At 41.1% G+C, this 19,264-nt stretch overlaps 1 protein-coding gene across 1 annotated transcript in view; it reads left to right on the top strand.

The window, feature by feature from the left end:
• Cbp53E (Calbindin 53E) overlaps positions 1–19,264 on the top strand; it is a 182,706-nt gene that overhangs the window by 47,234 nt on the left and 116,208 nt on the right. Inside the window, exon 2 of the mRNA XM_070101331.1 lies at positions 18,618–18,770. Within this exon, the coding sequence (XP_069957432.1) occupies positions 18,650–18,770 (121 nt within the window). The 5' untranslated portion in view covers positions 18,618–18,649. The remainder of the gene's footprint in view (positions 1–18,617; positions 18,771–19,264) is intronic.

The raw sequence follows: 19,264 nt of genomic DNA, 5'->3' as shown, positions 1-19,264 counted from the left end.
TAATACTTGACGTGCTGTTGGAGTGTGAGCAAAGTAACATTTATGAAGGGATTCAGGGAAACCGGCAGGCCGGACTTGAGTCCTGGAGATGGGAAGTACAGTCCCTGCACTCTGAAGGAGGGGTGTTAATGTTGCAGTTTAAAAACTGTAGTGTAAAGCACCCTTCTGGCAAGACAGTGATGGAGTGAATGATGGTGAAAGTTTTTCTTTTTCGGGCCACCCTGCCTTGGTGGGAATCGGCCAGTGTGATAATAAAAAAAAATTATATATATATATATATATATATATATATATATATATATATATATATATATATATATATATATGGCTGAAGGAGACTCGAACCTACGAACCTTGGAACAAGGTAAGCGGTGCTATACCAATCTCACCACACTGGACAATACCTTGGCGTGCAGCTTGCGCTACACGTTGATCCAAGGCAGCCAGCTTTCAGGGAGAAGGCTTACAGCTTTTCATCTCATCCCCTGCATGCATCAACTTTACTAGAGATTTTAACAATGTAAGAAATTCGCAAGAGCAGGCGAAATATACACAAACATTGATCTCTGGCTGAAGGAGACTCGAACCTCCGAACCTTGGAACAAGGTACGCAGTAAGCCTTCGTAGGTTCGAGTCTCCTTCAGCCAGAGATCAGTGTTTGTGTATATTTCGCCTGCTCTTGCGAATTCCTTGCACACACACACTCACACAAATATATATATATATATATATATATATATATATATATATATATATATATATATATATATATATATGTCGTGCCGAATAGGCAGAACTTGCGATCTGGGCTCCACTTGCCATATAGGACAAGTGAAAATTTGTGTATGCAATAATTTCGCCAAAATCATTCTGAACCTAACGAAAAAAAAATATATTTCACTGGGTTTGTTTAGTATTAAATTATTGTAAACAAATCTAAAATATATTTAGTTGGGTTAGGCTAAAATAAATTGTTCTTGTTATAATAAGGTTAGGTAAGTTTTCTAAGATCCTTTTGGTGCAAAATTAAAAACAATTACATTAACTTTAATGAAAAAAATATATCTTTAAACGTATAAGAGAAAATTTCAGAAAGGACTTAATTTTAAATAAGTTCTTGCTAATTGACCAGTTTTACATATTCGGCACGACATATAAATATATAAATACACACACACACACACACACACACACACACACACACACACACACACACACACACACTAAGCCATACAGGATGCAACACAACCACGGGGGGAGAAGAATGATAGCTCCTGGCCTTTCATGTTACAATCAACACATCAGGAGCTTGCAAAATTGCAGAAAAGAGGAGGATATCCAAGCAATTACGTTCCCAGAGGACCGCCTTCAGTTGAGTGAGCGAGTAAGGGAGGGAGAGAGGAGAGGGTACCGGAAGTGCCCTCAGGCACAACAGTGCCCACAGCCAGAAAAATCCCACAAGCATTGATACTGTAATAGCCTAAGCGAAATTCACGTGGCAATAATAAAAAAATGGGTCATATTCCGCTATGACATCAATAACTTTAAGTACATAAATATATTGTCAGTAATGTAGAAGTCACTGGCAGTTATTTTGTAGCCTCCGTGGAACAACGTGTCCATTTAAAGTTACGAGAGAAAACGGTAAGAAATAGAGGGAAGACTTCTAAAAGTTATGCAAAGGAAACTGGGCTCATTAAAATCAGCTCATTTCAAGGGTAAGGCGTCTACAATTACAAGAAATACGGCAATAGATATTCAACCCACATAATTCTGAGGTAAACTCTGGTTCAACCTTCAAAAACTGCAGGAAAGATAGGCCCTAATTCCTCGGTGTGGCACTACAATTAAGACAGTCTGATGCATTCGTATAAGAGCCCAATTTTAGATTGTGTACTATTGCCTCAACTAAAAACACATCTAATTTGAATAGACCGTCACTGATATTGCATAATGAATGCCTATCATGCTTAATAATTCCCGATTCTACAACATTCCTTTCAAGCCAAGAGGAACAAGGTAAGATGACTCTTGCTTCCTGCCAATTTGCCGGGTTATTACATTCGACTCTTGTGCTATACGTATCAAATAACGGCGTTGGGACATTCTGACCTCCAATGATTTTCCCGTTTGTCCCAAACAGGAGACACTGCAACTGTTGCAACCAACTCTGTAGGCACCACCAACAAGTTGTTCGGGTACATTATTTATCAGTATGCTTCGAACAGTCCATGAATTTTTAAATGTTACTTGTATATTAAATATTCTAAGAGCATTCAGCTGTATAGATAAATTTTCGTTATATGGAAGGACCAGCACATTCTTGTTTTGAGGTGGTATCCTAGGTTCTGTTCTGTCAGCTAAGAAAACTTATTATAGAACAGAACCCGGGATAACACCTCAGACCAACGTATTTGGGAACGTATTCTATATATATATATATATATATATATATATATATATATATATATATATATATATATATATATATATATATATATAATGTATATAATATCGTGACTGGAACTAAACAATACCATTAGCTAGAAATAGCAACTATTTTGGTCTAGTTACTGTATTATACGAATATATAATATATAATACAGTAATTATATGCCCTAGAATAGTTGAAAATTAGTTTAGTGATTCTGTTACAATAGGAGTATAAAGTCAATGTTTTTTTTTTTTTTTTTTTTTTTCTCCAAGTGCCGTTTGTCCTATTGGAAATTTCACAGTCTTGCTTTCTCCCCCACAAGATTTTCCATTCTGTAGATCTGCAGCAATTGAATCTGGCGCACAGGTGCAGGATGGAAGCCTCAACACGGATTTTATGTTGTACGTTTGAATTGGATCGAGAAAATTTGCATGGGGCTAAAGTCCCCATTGAGTAGTACACCCTCCCCCCACCTCTCCCCACCCTCGCTGTTTTACTTCTGGAAAACTTACATTTGCGTGCTGTTTCTGACGTTCCTGTGGCTCTTTACGTCTGTAGCTGCCATTGATATTTTTTTCGTTTCCTAATTCTCTCATTGTGTTCAATGTGTATTTACATCATTTAGTCTTAGGAGTATTTTGTAAGTCATGATGATGTCCCACATGTCTTCTGTTAGGTTAAATTCCTTTTATCTCCCTCAAATGTCGACTCAGTTCTGGTACCAACGTTACTGCCTACTTCAAAATAATTACGAGTCTCTTCACACGATAAAGTGAAGGTTTTGTTCAGGTGATACATTCTCCAAGATGGAGTTTTCGTATGCTGTGTATTATGTGTAAATAATTCTTGGTTAAGGTCTTGAAAATCATTATTAGGCTAGCTAGTTATGTAAACCACCTATGAAGCTAATATTTGCTACCTAACTTTTCTATGGCTCATCTGTGCTTTTAACTTTCAGCTGTAACCTTGTGTTCGTGAGACCCGCCTCTCAATCTCCCTGTTCACCCTTCAGTTCTTTATAGTGTTTTGTTTGTTGAAATCATGTAACCTCTGGTAATTCTGTCCTTTAGTGTGGTCAAGGTTAGCCCCTGTATCCTCTCTTGATAGGTCATACCCCTCGGCGGTGAGACTAGTTTCATTGCAAACCTTCGCACTTTTTACAGCTTCTTTACATGCTTAACCAGATGCAGGTTCCATATTGGCCAAGATGGGGCTGACATATGCCGTGTATAAGGTCGTGAATGCCTCCTTGTTGATGTCCTTGCAACAATTTGTCTCCGTTCATTCTGTCCATTCTCCTCAGTATTTTGTACGTCTTTATAGTATCCCTAGTCTTCGTGTCCTCCAGTGTCATCAGGTTGAATTCCCTTAAACCCTTCTCATAGAACATACAAATTAGCTCAGAGACTAGTCTTGTTGCAAATCTCTGCACTTTCTTCAGTTTCTTGGTTTCCTTGACCAAATGTGGGTTCCATACTGGTGCTACATACTCTAATGTGGGCCTGACGTCCACGGTGTCTTGAAAGGATTCTTTCTTAGTTGTCGAAATGCTATTCTTAGATTTGCAGGTGCGTCTCTGTGGTTATGTTCGGAATGATACTCACCCTGAGGTCAAATTCCATGAATGAGGCTTGGAGCCTTTGCCCCCAGAGCCTATACTCCTGCAGTCTTCTTTATCCTTCCCCAATTTCCATAACTTTACGCCTGTTGAAGTTAAAGTCCAGGAGCCATTTGTCAGACCAAGCCTGTAGCCTGTACAGATCCATTTGCCGCTTCTCTAGTCTCGTTCGCTTGTATTCTCATCAGTTTCACGTCGTCTGACTCTCCGTTCTGTCATGTCATTCACGCATTCAAGAAATAGTACTGGCCCAAGGACTGGTCCTTTGTGAAACCCCACTCGTCATATGCACCCATTCCAACATCTCGTCAAGGACCATCACTCGTTGTTAGCAATCATCCAATGCCTGCCTCTCCTCTCTCTCTCTCTCTCTATCTTACTTCTGTTACTATGTCGTAGATCTCCAGTTGGTTTGTGAAGCAGGACATTCCATTCCAGAAATCATGATGATTGTCATGTATGAACCAACTCCTTTCTAGGAGCTCCACCACTCTTCTGATAATCTTCTCCATAACTTTACATACGACATGTCAGTGATACTGGTCTGTAGTTTAACGCTGTATTTCTGTCAACTTTCTTAAAAATTGGGACTACATTTGCTGTCTTCATACCTCCGGCAATTGCCCTGTTCGACAGATTTATTAAAAGTTGTTGCTATGGGCACACAAATTTCCTTGTCTTTCTTTATCAGGACCTATGGAGAGATATTATCTGGTCCGACCGCCTTCGAGGTACATATCTAGTTCACATAGCAGTTTCTTCATCTCCACTTCGGATGTGTGTATTGTGTCCAACGCTTGCTGGTGCACTCTACAGCTTCGGTTTGCTGGTTGCCTTTCTCTTTGCTCTGAGAAGGCCTCCCTAAATCTCATGCTGAGCTCCTCATGGGCTTCCTGGCCATTCTTTGTGAGCTCACCTTCATTCTTCAGCCTGATTACCTGGTTCATCACTGCTGTCTTCCTCATGATGTGGCTATATAGCAACTTTGGGGTAGATTTGGCTATCAATGACAATATCATTCTCAAATTGCTATCGAGCCTTCCTTCTTGTCCATACATATTCGTTTCTGTCTCTTACGCTAAACTACTTGTATACACATTCCTTGCTCTAGTACATTTGCTCTATGTAAACCATGAGCTCACTTTAATCTTCTCATTGTTTCTATTGCTCCTGGGTACGAACTTATCCATCCTGCCCTTTCTGGCCTCATACACTATCTCAATTACTGTCTTTCCCTCTAGTTCTGTTTCCCATTGCACCTGGTACAGAAATTGCTTGTGTAATCCCTTATTGTGAAGTCTGGCTTCTCACCTCCTTCCTGTGCTGCTTCACTCTTCACTGTTAATTCCACAAGGCGTCAAAACAAGGTCCAGTCTTGCTGGTTCAACCTCCCCCCTCTCTCTCTCTCTCTGGTTGGGTCCGTAACATGTTACTGCACGAGGTTTTACATTACCACCTCCAGCATCTTAGCCCAACACGTTTCTGGTCTTCTGTGTTGCTCTAGGTTATCCCCAGTCATTCTCCTTGTGGTTAAAGTCCCCTATGATTAGTAGCTTTGTCCTGCCTACGTGGGCTCTCCTGGCCACCTCGGATAGTGCATCCATCATTGTTCTGTGCTTTTATCATACTCTTGTCTTGACCTCTTACTGTTTATTGAGGGTTGTATCACTACCTTGGAACCCCCGGTCTTCAGTGTGCCTTTGCTTCCTCCCTATCCATTCCTCAACTCTTCAAAACTCCACTGGTTTCTGGTGAGCAGTGCTACCTTTCCTCTATTCCCTTGGTCTTTCTTCCGTGAGTGCTATAATGTCTGGGGATGCCTCCATGATTAGTTTGTGCCACTCTTCACTCTTACTTCTTATTTCATCTGCACTTAAGTATCACATCTTCAGCTTCTTTTCCATTACTGTGTTCCTGTATGTGGATTCCTGGTCCTTATCCATGGGTCAGGGGAAGGTGAAAGGGGTTGATGTGGGCTGGGATTATGGAAGAGGGGTTGGGATTTTGTGAGAGGCTGCGGGGGGGGGAATTGGATTATGGGTGTGGAGTGTGGTCTGTTGTGGATTATTGTTCTTGGGTGGAAGGAGAGAATCTAGGAGTGGAGGGTGTTCTGTGGATGGTTGTGCTTGGTGATCCCTCGAGGCTGAGATTCCATGCTTGTCAATTCTTGCCATGTCTCTCCTTCCTGCCTCTGGCTTCTTTGTTCCCTTTCTCTCAATTACTCCATTTCTTTTCTTACTCTGTCTTGGACGTGTATTTGTGTGTACTCGCCTAGTTGTGGTTGCAAGGGTCGATTCATAGCTCCTAGCCTGTCAGTACGTGTGTGTTTGTGTGCGTGTGGAGTGTGTGTGGGGGGATCGAGTCTTAGCTCTTGACCCTGCCTCTTAATTTTCTACTTGCTAGATACACCTCTTCCTATCCTCATGGGCTAGGTATGGAGTCTACCTCCAATACTGCTTCACCTAGATCACTCCAGTTTCCAACCACCTTGAGATAAAAGAAGTACTTCCTGACATCCCTGCCATTCATTTGTCTCTTAACTTCCAAGTGTGTCCTCTAGTTCCATTCTCGCTTCTCAAACAGACCATCCCTGTTTACCCTGTTAATTCCCCCGAGTAGTTTGTATGCTTTTATCTCTCTCTTGGTCATTCGTTAGATTCTATTCCATTAGCTTCTCATAATAGTTCATACTCCATTACTAAAGAACAAGCCTTGTTGCGTTCTTCCGGACTTTCTCCATTGTCTTACCATGCTTCCTCAGGTGTTGGTGTCATTCTGGTGTTGCGTACTCCATGACAGGTCTGAAATTGACTTAGATTTTCCAGACGAGCATTAGTTGCAGAGGCTGATTTGAGCCTATGGCTATGTTCACCCTTAAGTGAGGTCTGCAGCCTCTGTCCCCCGAGACTATACACAATGCCCACTCTTCTGTCCCCTTCCCCAATCTTCATGACCTAGCATTTTCTGGGATTCAATTCTATTTATTTGACCTAACAATTATTTATAATTACATATCTCACAGCACAGGGTCGTAGATCATTTAAGATTACAGGTCACCAGGATCAGCTTATAGGTTATCAAGCTCATGGTACAGGTCACGAAGAGCAGGTTACAGGTTATCCTGGAAAGGCTACATTTCATCTAGAACAGCTTACAGGCCACCTGATACAAACTGCCCAGAACAGTTCACATGTCACCCACTACAGGACGTTCAGAATAAGTCACAGACCATCCATGGTAAACCACAAGGCTTCTAGATCAGGTTACCCAAAACAGATCGAACATATCGTCCAGGACTGGTCACCACTAAGCCAGAATAAGGGATTTATGACCGGCCAGGACCATGTTTCAGCTAGTGATGAATAAGTCATAGGTGTAACAAATGGGTATATTGACGAGCCGTAGTGCCTGACTGTCAAGTATTTCAATCTAACTTAGTGAAAGAAGTGAAGAGGTAACTTCAAGTTGTTCGGTGTCCGAGACTTGACAGGTGTTCAGCCCCTCATTCTCAGCAGGTGTTCAGACCTATAGCAATGACAGGTGTTCAATCCATCACCCTTGATAGATATTCAATCACATAAACCTTCATCATAAAGTACCTGTCACAGTAAGTCCTGGATAAGTACCTGTCACAGTAAGTCCTGGATATAAACAAGACGTACAATCTTGTGTTATTCCTCCAGGAATGTTCCTAAACCAATATATCGATAGTAATACAAAATTAAAAAAAATATAAAAAGAAATGAACTATTGAACTGAAATTATATCAACCTCGATCATATTTTATTCAGAATTAATGACTTGTTTACCTCTTTATATCTGTGATTTGAATATATTACTTATTAATAATCAAAATTATTTAATTATTATTATTATTACTACTGACCAATTAATATTCTGAGTTTGTCTGTACGTGGGTTATTTGTATGATAAATGCTTTAGAAAACCGACAGGTTGAAGAATGAGAACCTTTATTGAGTAAACGTTTCGCCACACAGTGGTTTCATCAGCCCAGTACAAAAATGAATGGTATAAAGAGAGGAGGAGTTTGAGGTAATCAGTCCCTCAGCCTGGAATAGGTGTGTTCAGTTCATCAGTGTTGAAGAAAGTACAGCATATAATTTGAGAAGTGAGTTATATACTGTAGTCAGGCGAGTGGAAGCAGGAGGCGGCGGAGTCACAGTGGAACTCCCACACTGCAGCATCATGGGATTTTGATACAAAGAATTCTTCAATACTTGTCCAACCTCTGGACGAAGACCTACTTAAACTAGTGGATGGTCCCACTGTGACCCTGCCTCCTCCTGCTTCCACTCACCTGACTGCAGTACATAAGCCAGGCTGAGGGGCTGATTACCTCAAACTCCTCTTTACATCGTTCTTCTTTGTACTGGACTGATGAAGCCGCTTTGTAGCGAAACGTTTACTCAATAAAAATTACCATATGTTGCATAAGTGTCTCATTCATCATGTGGGTTATTATTGAGCATTGACAAGTGTTCATTACAATAATGTATATATGTATAATATATATATATATATATATATATATATATATATATATATATATATATATATATATATATATATATATATATATATATATATATATATATTATCACACTGGCCGATTCCCAGCAAGGCAGGGTAGCCCGAAAAAGAAAAACTTTCACCATCATTCACTCCATCACTGTCTTGCCAGAAGGGTGCTTTACACTACAGTTTTTAAACTGCAACATTAACACCCCTCCTTCAGAGTGCATATATATATATATATAAATATATATATATATATATATATATATATATATATATATATATATATATATATGTGTGTGTGTGTGTGTGTGTGTGTGTGTGTGTGTGTGTGTGTGAGTGGTGTGTGTGTGTGTGTGTGTGTTTGTGTGGTGTGTGGTGTGTGTGGTGTGTGTGGTGTGTGTGTGTGTGTGGTGTGTGTGTGGTGTGTGTGTGTGTGTGTGTGTGTGTGTGTGTGTGTGTGTGTGTGTGTGTGTGTGTGTGTGTGTGTGTGTGTGTGTGTGTGTGTGTATGTGTGTGTGTATGTGTGTATGTGTGTGGTGTAAATATTATGCAGAAAATTCGGAGTGTGGAAATTAGGATAAGGTATTGGTCCAGTGTGGTGAGAATGGTATAGCACTGCGTACCTTGTTCCAAGGTTCGTATATCTATATTCGTGGGCATAAGACATATGTTTTATGCCCAAGAATATAGATATACACAATTTCCTTGGCAAATTAAATAACTTAGCCCATTCTATAAACTTTACTGTTGAGTTTGAAGAAAATAACTCATTGCCTTTTCTAGATGTTTTAATTATTAAGAGTAATAATGAATTCAAATTTAAATTTTTCAGAAAACATACAAATAACTGTTCCTATGTCCACTATTATTCTTCCCATCAAGATAAAGTTAAACTGTCTGTTTTCTCATCAATGTTTTTGAGAGCTTTACGTATTTGTAGTCCAGAGTTCATAGATGAAGAAATATCCAAAATTTATGAAATAGCCAATGATCTGAAATACCCGAGAAATGAAATTGATAAATCATTTAAAATTGCTAGAAATACTTTTTACAACCCAAAAAGGGACAACCAACCTTATTCAACTAAAAATATGTTGGTTCTCCCTTACCATGAAAACTTGGTTGATATGCCTTCTCTTCTTAAGACTTTTAATATTAAAGTTGTATTTAAAAATCTTGATAAAATAAAAAAACTTTTGATAAAGAATTCCCCCCAAAATGCTGACGGATGTGTCTATAAGATTCCTTGTAAAATTTGCGATAAAGTTTATTATGGTCAAACTGGTAAAAGTCTCGAACTTAGATTAAAACAACATAAATATCGCATTAGAACTGGACAAGATTCCAATGCTCTATTTATTCATGTGAGATACTTTAACCATCCAATTGATTTTCAAAAAGTTGAGAAAGTTGTATCAAGCAAGTCCATGGTTGACAGAAATATAATTGAATCTTATTTCATAAAAAGCAGTTTTGAAAATAATATGAATATTTCCTTATGTTTGTATAAATTAGATTCATTTATAATTAATAAAATTTGGTTAGAGTTTAATAATACATTGGACAAATAATAAACCTTATTTCTTGGGTAGAATAATTTGTTATTGGGTTGTCGTGAGGACCTGTCTAGTTGGACCAGCGGACCTACTGCAGTGTTCCTCTTTTCTTATGAGTCCGGTATTGTCCCGCGTCAGGTGTTTCTTTGTTGTGGGAGTTGACTGTGAGGTGTGGTCTAAACCCTTTAATTGCCTTCCTTTGATGTATTACTTTCATAGTTCCTTGACAATGTGAGTAGTCACGAAAGCGCTTGGAATTTCACTACTCTTTCACAGTGGTTGTTTTGCATATTTTAAAATCACCTGTTCACCGTGATCTTATTGCATATATATATATATATATATATATATATATATATATATATATATATATATATATATATATATATATATATATATATATATATATATATATATATATATATATATGTGTGTGTGTGTGTGTGTGTGTGTGTGTGTGTGTGTGTGTGTGTGTGTGTGTGTGTGTGTGTGTGTATGCGTGTGTCTGTGTGTGTAAGGTTTAATAAAGTAATTTACATATATCCTTGGGCAGCCTATTATTTATAGATGAATGGTTCAGAGAACCGACATGTTGATAAATTAGACACATGTGCAACTCTTGGGTATCTTTATTGAGGAAACGTTTCGCCACACAGTGGCTTCATCAGTCCATACATAGGAGAAACTTGAAGAACAGGAGGAGAATGAGGTAATCAGTCCCTCAACCTTGAGTCGATGTGTTCAGTCCATCAATCTTGAGTAGAATAGTAGGTGATCCATTTTTTTAAATTTTGATTAAATTACGAAAAGATAAATATCATATTGTTAAATTATATTTAATTGTGAAATGTGGAAGACAGGAAGAGACAATCCGTGACGTGGGATTAGGATAACTGGTGGTAATTACTGTGACATTCCGGATGTATCCGCCTATTGTAGTGGATTAGTGTCAGCTGTGAGTGTTATGTTGTGGTGGATTAATGTCAGCTTTGAGTGTTGTGTGGTGGTGGTATTAGTGTGAGGTGTGAGTGTTGTGTGGTGGTGGTATTAGTGTGAGGTGTGAGTGTTGTGTGGTGGTGGTATTAGTGTGAGGTGTGAGTGTTGTGTGGTGGTGGTATTAGTGTGAGGTGTGAGTGTTGTGTGGTGGTGGTATTAGTGTGAGGTGTGAGTGTTGTGTGGTGGTGGTATTAGTGTGAGGTGTGAGTGTTGTGTGGTGGTGGTATTAGTGTGTGGTGTGAGTGTTGTGTGGTGGTGGTATTAGTGTGAGGTGTGAGTGTTGTGTGGTGGTGGTATTAGTGTGTGGTGTGAGTGTTGTGTGGTGGTGGTATTAGTGTGAGGTGTGAGTGTTGTGTGGTGGTGGTATTAGTGTGAGGTGTGAGTGTTGTGTGGTGGTGGTATTAGTGTGAGGTGTGAGTGTTGTGTGGTGGTGGTATTAGTGTGAGGTGTGAGTGTTGTGTGGTGGTGGTATTAGTGTGAGGTGTGAGTGTTGTGTGGTGGTGGTATTAGTGTGAGGTGTGAGTGTTGTGTGGTGGTGGTATTAGTGTGAGGTGTGAGTGTTGTGTGGTGGTGGTATTAGTGTGAGGTGTGAGTGTTGTGTGGTGGTGGTATTAGTGTGAGGTGTGAGTGTTGTGTGGTGGTGGTATTAGTGTGAGGTGTGAGTGTTCTGTGGTGGTGGTATTAGTGTGAGGTGTGAGTGTTGTGTGGTGGTGGTATTAGTGTGAGGTGTGAGTGTTGTGTGGTGGTGGTATTAGTGTGAGGTGTGAGTGTTGTGTGGTGGTGGTATTAGTGTGAGGTGTGAGTGTTGTGTGGTGGTGGTATTAGTGTGAGGTGTGAGTGTTCTGTGGTGGTGGTATTAGTGTGAGGTGTGAGTGTTGTGTGGTGGTGGTATTAGTGTGAGGTGTGAGTGGTATGTGGTGGTGGCATTACTGTGAGGTATGAGTGTAGTGCGATGGTGGTGGTATTAAAGTGAAGTGTGAGTGAGGCGGCGACACTTCACTCGTCATTTAATAAAACACAGAGTATTCTGAGAGTGCCAAGGGAGTGCATCAAATCTGGCTAAATGCCAACCAAAATAGGTCACAACTGTCCTCGGAGAGGTCAGTGTTCTCGCAAGACAGGTGACATATCACTCAGAACTGGCACCCAGGAGAGGTCACCCAGGGAGGTCACCCAGGAGAGATCATCCCAGGAGAGGTCACCCAGGGGAGAACTCAGGAGAGGTCACTGGTTAGAGTAGCTGCAGTAGCGTGGAAATGTTCAAATCTTCTTCCGTCGCAAACATAGTGGTTGCCATAGCAACCACATAGGTACGAGGGCAGGATATAGACGAGACTCAGCATTGTGAGATAATCAACAGGATTTGTTCCTTAATGATATTCCAACAGCAAGAGACTAGCAATGATATATACAAAGAACTTCAACTTAATAGTGAACTATTGCAGTGTTGTCAGCCTCCGATCATGTCAGCCTTTGATCATGTCAGCCTTTGATCATGTCAGTCTCAAACGTGTCTGCCTCAAACGTGTCAGCCTCAAACGTGTCAGCCTCAAACGTGTCAGCCTCGTTCATGCCAGCCTCATTCATGTCAGGCTCATTCATGCCAGCCTCATTCATGCCAGCCTCATTCATGCCAGCCTCATTCATGCCAGCCTTATTCATGCCAGCCTCATTCATGTCAGCCTCATTCATGCCAGCCTCATTCATGCCAGCCTCATTCATGCCAGCCTCATTCATGCCAGCCTCATTCATGCCAGCCTCATTCATGTCAGCCTCATTCATGTCAGTTTCATTCATGTCAGTCTCATTCATGTCAGCCTCAATTGCCATGGAAGCGTGTCTCCCTACCTACCTCTGTTCAGTTCCCTCTCGAAGACAGACAGACGGGTCTGTTATGTATGATGGGGGAAGAATAAACTAATCCCCAAAATAGCCTTGTGATCATTGAGGCGTTTGACTATGACATCAGGTGCAGATAGGCTGACCTATGACGTCACTGTTGGTAAGAACCATTATGACTGCTATGAGGCCTTTGTGGTAACCACTTCTGATTGCTCAATCCGCTATCAATATGACTTCGTCATGTAAATAACTAGACTAAAATTACTAAATACAATACTACAACAGACGCTACAACAGACCGTTCCCACAGCCCAAGAACACATGTTTTCAAGAAGCTTCTCAAATAACATTCGGTATCATTCCTTACCCGTTACCAAGACACTTACCCGTTACCAAGACACTTACCCGTCACCAAGACACTTACCCGTCACCAAGACACTTACCCGCCACCAAGACACTTACCCGCCACCAAGACACTTACCCGCCACCAAGACACTTACCCGCCACCAAGACACTTACCCGTCACCAAGACACTTACCCGTCACCAAGACACTTACCCGCCATCAAGACACTTACCCGTCACCAAGACACTTACCCGTCACCAAGACACTTACCCGCCATCAAGACACTTATCCGTCACCAAGACACTTACCCGTCACCAAGACACTTACCCGCCACCAAGACACTTACCCGTCACCAAGACACTTACCCGTCACCAAGACACTTACCCGTCACCAAGACACTTACCCGCCATCAAGACACTTATCCGTCACCAAGACACTTACCCGTTACCAAGACACTTACCCGTCACCAAGACACTTACCCGCCACCAAGACACTTACCCGTCACCAAGACACTTACCCGTCACCAAGACACTTACCCGTCACCAAGACACTTACCCGTCACCAAGACACTTACCCGTCACCAAGACACTTACCCGCCACCAAGACACTTACCCGTCACCAAGACACTTACCCGTCACCAAGACACTTACTCGCCACCAAGACACTTACCCGTCACCAAGACACTTACCCGTCACCAAGACACTTACCCGTCACCAAGACACTTACCCGCCACCAAGACACTTATCCGTCACCAAGACACTTACCCGTCACCAAGACACTTACCCGTCACCAAGACACTTACCCGTCACCAAGACACTTACCCGCCACCAAGACACTTACCCGTCACCAAGACACTTACCCGCCACCAAGACACTTACCCGTCACCAAGACACTTACCCGTCACCAAGACACTTACCCGTCACCAAGACACTTACCCGCCATCAAGACACTTATCCGTCACCAAGACACTTACCCGTTACCAAGACACTTACCCGTCACCAAGACACTTACCCGCCACCAAGACACTTACCCGTCACCAAGACACTTACCCGTCACCAAGACACTTACCCGTCACCAAGACACTTACCCGTCACCAAGACACTTACCCGTCACCAAGACACTTACCCGTCACCAAGACACTTACCCGCCACCAAGACACTTACCCGTCACCAAGACACTTACCCGTCACCAAGACACTTACCCGTCACCAAGACACTTACCCGTCACCAAGACACTTACCCGTCACCAAGACACTTACCCGTCACCAAGACACCCGTCACCAAGACACTTACCCGTTACCAAGACACTTACCCGCCACCAAGACACTTACCCGTCACCAAGACACTTACCCGTCACCAAGACACTTACCCGTTACCAAGACACTTACCCGCCACCAAGACACTTACCCGTCACCAAGACAGTTACCCGTTACCAAGACACTTACCCGTTACCAAGACACTTACCCGTCACCAAGACACTTACCCGTCACCAAGACACTTACCCGTCACCAAGACACTTACCCGTTACCAAGACACTTACCCGTCACCAAGACACTTACCCGCCACCAAGACACTTACCCGTCACCAAGACACTTACCCGTCACCAAGACACTTACCCGTTACCAAGACACTTACCCGTCACCAAGACACTTACCCGTCACCAAGACACTTACCCGTCACCAAGACACTTACCCGCCACCAAGACACTTACCCGTCACCAAGACACTTACCCGTCACCAAGACACTTACCCGTCACCAAGACACTTACCCGTCACCAAGACACTTACCCGTCACCAAGACACTTACCCGTCACCAAGACACTTACCCGCCACCAAGACACTTACCCGTCACCAAGACACTTACCCGTCACCAAGACACTTACCCGTTACCAAGACACTTACCCGTCACCAAGACACTTACCCGTCACCAAGACACTTACCCGTTACCAAGACACTTACCCGTCACCAAGACACTTACCCGTCACCAAGACACTTACCCGTTACCAAGACACTTACCCGTTACCAAGACACTTACCCGTCACCAAGACACTTACCCGCCACCAAGACACTTACCCGTCACCAAGACACTTACCCGTTACCAAGACACTTACCCGCCACCAAGACACAAATGCATACACGTATGGAACGTATGAGAAACATTGTTGTCAGTCACCAGGAGCCTCTTAATTGAAGAAAGGTTCCTGGTGAGCGAAACGTCTTCTAAATAAATGTTCCCAATACGTTGTATATGTTTTTTTATGCACTTAATATTACCACACACACTTGGTCAATTTTCCAGGTAACTATTTCCAGCATTTACCTCACAACAACATTGCTGTGGCCTAAATGACCTTCCTGGACTGTTTTTTTTTAACAGTTTCAGGTAATTCCTGGCTTTATGGACCAAGTCTTAAGTGATCTTTCATGACGCGTGGTTCTTATAATGTTAAGTAATCTGGAACGATGCTGGCCCAGGATCTTCCTAGAATGGATTCAGTGTCTGGTCATTTTGTATGGTCTGGACCAGGACTAGACTGGTCTTATTAACCAGGTGGTTTGCCCAATGTCAGGTCATTCTGAAAGGTCAGCAACCCGGATTTAGACGACCCTAATAAACCCAAGCAACGTAGAAATTATTACACTGACCATTAACAGTAGAAATTATATCAAAATATTTTTTGAGTATAAATACGTTAAAATGTTTATATCATTATTTAATAAATAATTCTTGCAAGCGTAACATATCAAATATTATACGAGAATTGAAAAACGAAAAATAAATTATTTGAGGTCGTTAGGTGGCATTTTAATTACAGAAAATATTATTCAGAAATATGTTAACGCTGTTTGATTTTATTTTAAATCATTAATTAAAATTATACGTTTTAAACACGTTTAAAAACACAGTAAAATGCATTTCAGTATAAAAAGGCAATAAACACCCAAAGAATAGAAGTTTGTACGCAGTCTATACACATGACGTCTGGTCTCAGACCGAGCCGCAGGGGCGCTGACCCCCGGAACTCTCTCCAGGTAAACTCCAGGTAAAGATTATCGTATAAAACTTGCTTGAAGCAGACCAATAACTTCCGTAACTTAAAGTTGTGCTCCACGACGCTCGTGGCAAGAATTTCAACAACCAATAGCGTCTCCCATTGGCTGTGAAAATCTGTTATCTTTTTTTGAGATTCCGGATGTATTCTCTCGTTGTGTTACATCTCGTATACGAATGCAATCAACGAAATGTATTTGCGGAGGGTCAAATTATAGCTCCTGGCCTCGTTTCTTAAATTACTGGTTACTGGCCTTTTGGATCTTATCATACCTACACCTTCAACTGTGAAATGAATTTTCCAAGTCATTTGTCTCATTCCACATTCTATCTAAACGAAACTTTAAAAACTCTGAATTTTCTTTGTCTGTGATGTCTTCAATTTCCACTTGTGTTTCCTTACCTCTGGTCTTCTCAAACTAAATACTTAATTACTATTTTCTGTGTCAAATTCTTAAAAATTCTAGACATCTGATAAATTCTAGACGACTGACCTAACAAGTGACGTGTATAGAGTTTTGAGATATTTGATTATGCTGAAGTTTCACAATTTGCGTGTACCTCTAGCCATATATATATATATATATATATATATATATATATATATATATATATATATATATATATATATATATATATATATATATATATATATATAACGTAATATTTACCCAGGTTCCTTTTCTTTGATATTCACAGCTTCTCTCTGCCTATACTGTGGTCAGTCCTGTCTTCACGTTTATTTGATTGTGTTTGTTTAGTACTAAATTATTGTAAACGTATTTAAAATATATTTAGTTGCGTTAGGCTAAAATAAATTGCTCTTGTTATAATAAGGTTAGGTAAGTTTTCTTTACTTTGCATGATATTGCTTGAAGTGAGCACTAGCATTCATCTGTTGGACCACACCAGAGACTTCCTTAAGGCCGGGTCTTCCTTGAGCCTAGCTCTGTCTTCTCTGGCTCAAGAGTATTAAATCACTACCAGACAGAAAAAAAGATATTTATTGAATCCCTTCTGATATGTTGTCTACTTATATTAAGAAGAGTAGCGGTTCTAGGGGTAACAGGTTAGGTTAGGTAAGAATTGTCAGTACACAGGCCAAGTGTTTCCTGATGCGGGTTTTAGTCATATAATTTCCCGCCACTAGAGCGTTTGGTCATTTGACCGAGGCCTTCGGCTGGCTTACTGGTGCACCATTATGGTTATAATTATATAGAGGCAATAGTTATGGCTTTCCATTCCTTACTCTCTCCCTTTCTAGAGACCCATTATTTTTACCGTTATTAAATGTCTTATTTTCTTCCAAGTATTCCTGGATCCACTAGAGCACTCAGCTTTTATTCCTGTCTTTTCTTCTAATTTCTAGACAAGGCTCTGTCATGGTATAGTGATTCAGACGTTATTACAGCCAAAATGGAGTTGAGTAACGATGTTACCAAAGGTTCCTGTCTATAATTACCAGCATTGTTTCCAGGTCTTTCGGACCCTATCGAATCAGCCCTTGTAAACGTCTAGATGGCTTTGCTTATTTATCAAGCTGAGACTGTGAAACTATTTCCTAATATCTCTGTAAAACCATTTCCCAATATCTCTAGCCCATCTTTCTTGAGACTCTCATTTCTAACAGTTTTTTTACCTATCTACTCTCTCTAATAATCTAAGTACCTTGTATGTTGTAAGTATGACTGCTTAGTCACACACTCTTCTAAGGTCGTCAAGCTAAGGACCTTTAGACACTCTTCTCAACTCAGTCCTCTTAATTCTGCAAATAATATTGATGCAAATCTCTGGACTTTCTCAAGTTTTCGAACATGCTTGGACAGGCGTGGGCTTAGTGATGCTTACTCAGTATGAGGCCTGATACACACAGAGAGAGAGAGAGAGAGAGAGAGAGAGAGAGAGAGAGAATGTGTGTGTAACTGTTGTTCTGTTCCGTTTTGCGTTTCCATGCAAAATAATTAATATTGAGTGACTGATTCACCATTACTAATGTTACCTGTCTAATGTACTAAAAGAAAGTAACCTGCCTGGCAGGTGTGCGACACAGGGGACACGTCTTGCATGTACCACACACATTAGGGGTGTGCGCTACCGTTATGATCTTGTTAATAAATCTATCGAAGTGTTTCGTTATTCATATATATTGTAGTTCGTAGTTCTTTTTATTGCGATACTCAGATGTGTCAAGCGTGGCAGGTGTACGGCTCACAGTGATTTTTCCCCCATCTATTGCAGTTGGTTTCCGAGGATCTCACAACACGAGGAAAATGAACTCGCTGGAGAAGTGCAACAACTTCATGCGTCAGTTCCGTGACGATGAGTCGCGCGAGCTTAAGAAACTCACCGCCAACCAGTTCATGGAAGTCTGGAGCCACTACGACGCTGACGGTGAGTTCTTCAAACCTCCTCAGCTCCCTACAACAGTATTTCTTCTTTAACTTTAAAGATAAGGCAGAGGTGCATATCATGCTCTTGTTTTGATAAGGTTCCACTCAGTGGAGAGCTGAATCATGTCATTGACGTGATAAAACTCTACGCAGAGCACAAACGATGCCATAACAAAAGCTTGTCCTGCCACTATTTCTGTTTCGCAATACCATCGGCACTGCGCCCCGTAATCCCTTTACTTTCTTAGTGTAAATAAGCTATAATCAGAGTACACTTATTAATAGACAGAGGGTCAAGCCTGCACCCCTCCTTGAGCCAGTGTTTACGACGAATGGGGTTTGTATATGGGGAAATATACACAAATAACCCCCACTTATGAAATTGAAACTTATAGCGACGTTTCGGTCTGACTTGGGCAATTAACTAGCCATTAACTGGTCCAAGTTGGACGGAAATGTAACTTAAACAACACACAAGCAACACACAAACGATAC

The sequence above is a fragment of the Cherax quadricarinatus genome, chromosome 76 (assembly GCF_038502225.1).
Source record: "Cherax quadricarinatus isolate ZL_2023a chromosome 76, ASM3850222v1, whole genome shotgun sequence".
Classification (NCBI taxonomy): domain Eukaryota; kingdom Metazoa; phylum Arthropoda; class Malacostraca; order Decapoda; family Parastacidae; genus Cherax; species Cherax quadricarinatus.
This window is presented reverse-complemented; position numbering and strand designations above follow the sequence as displayed.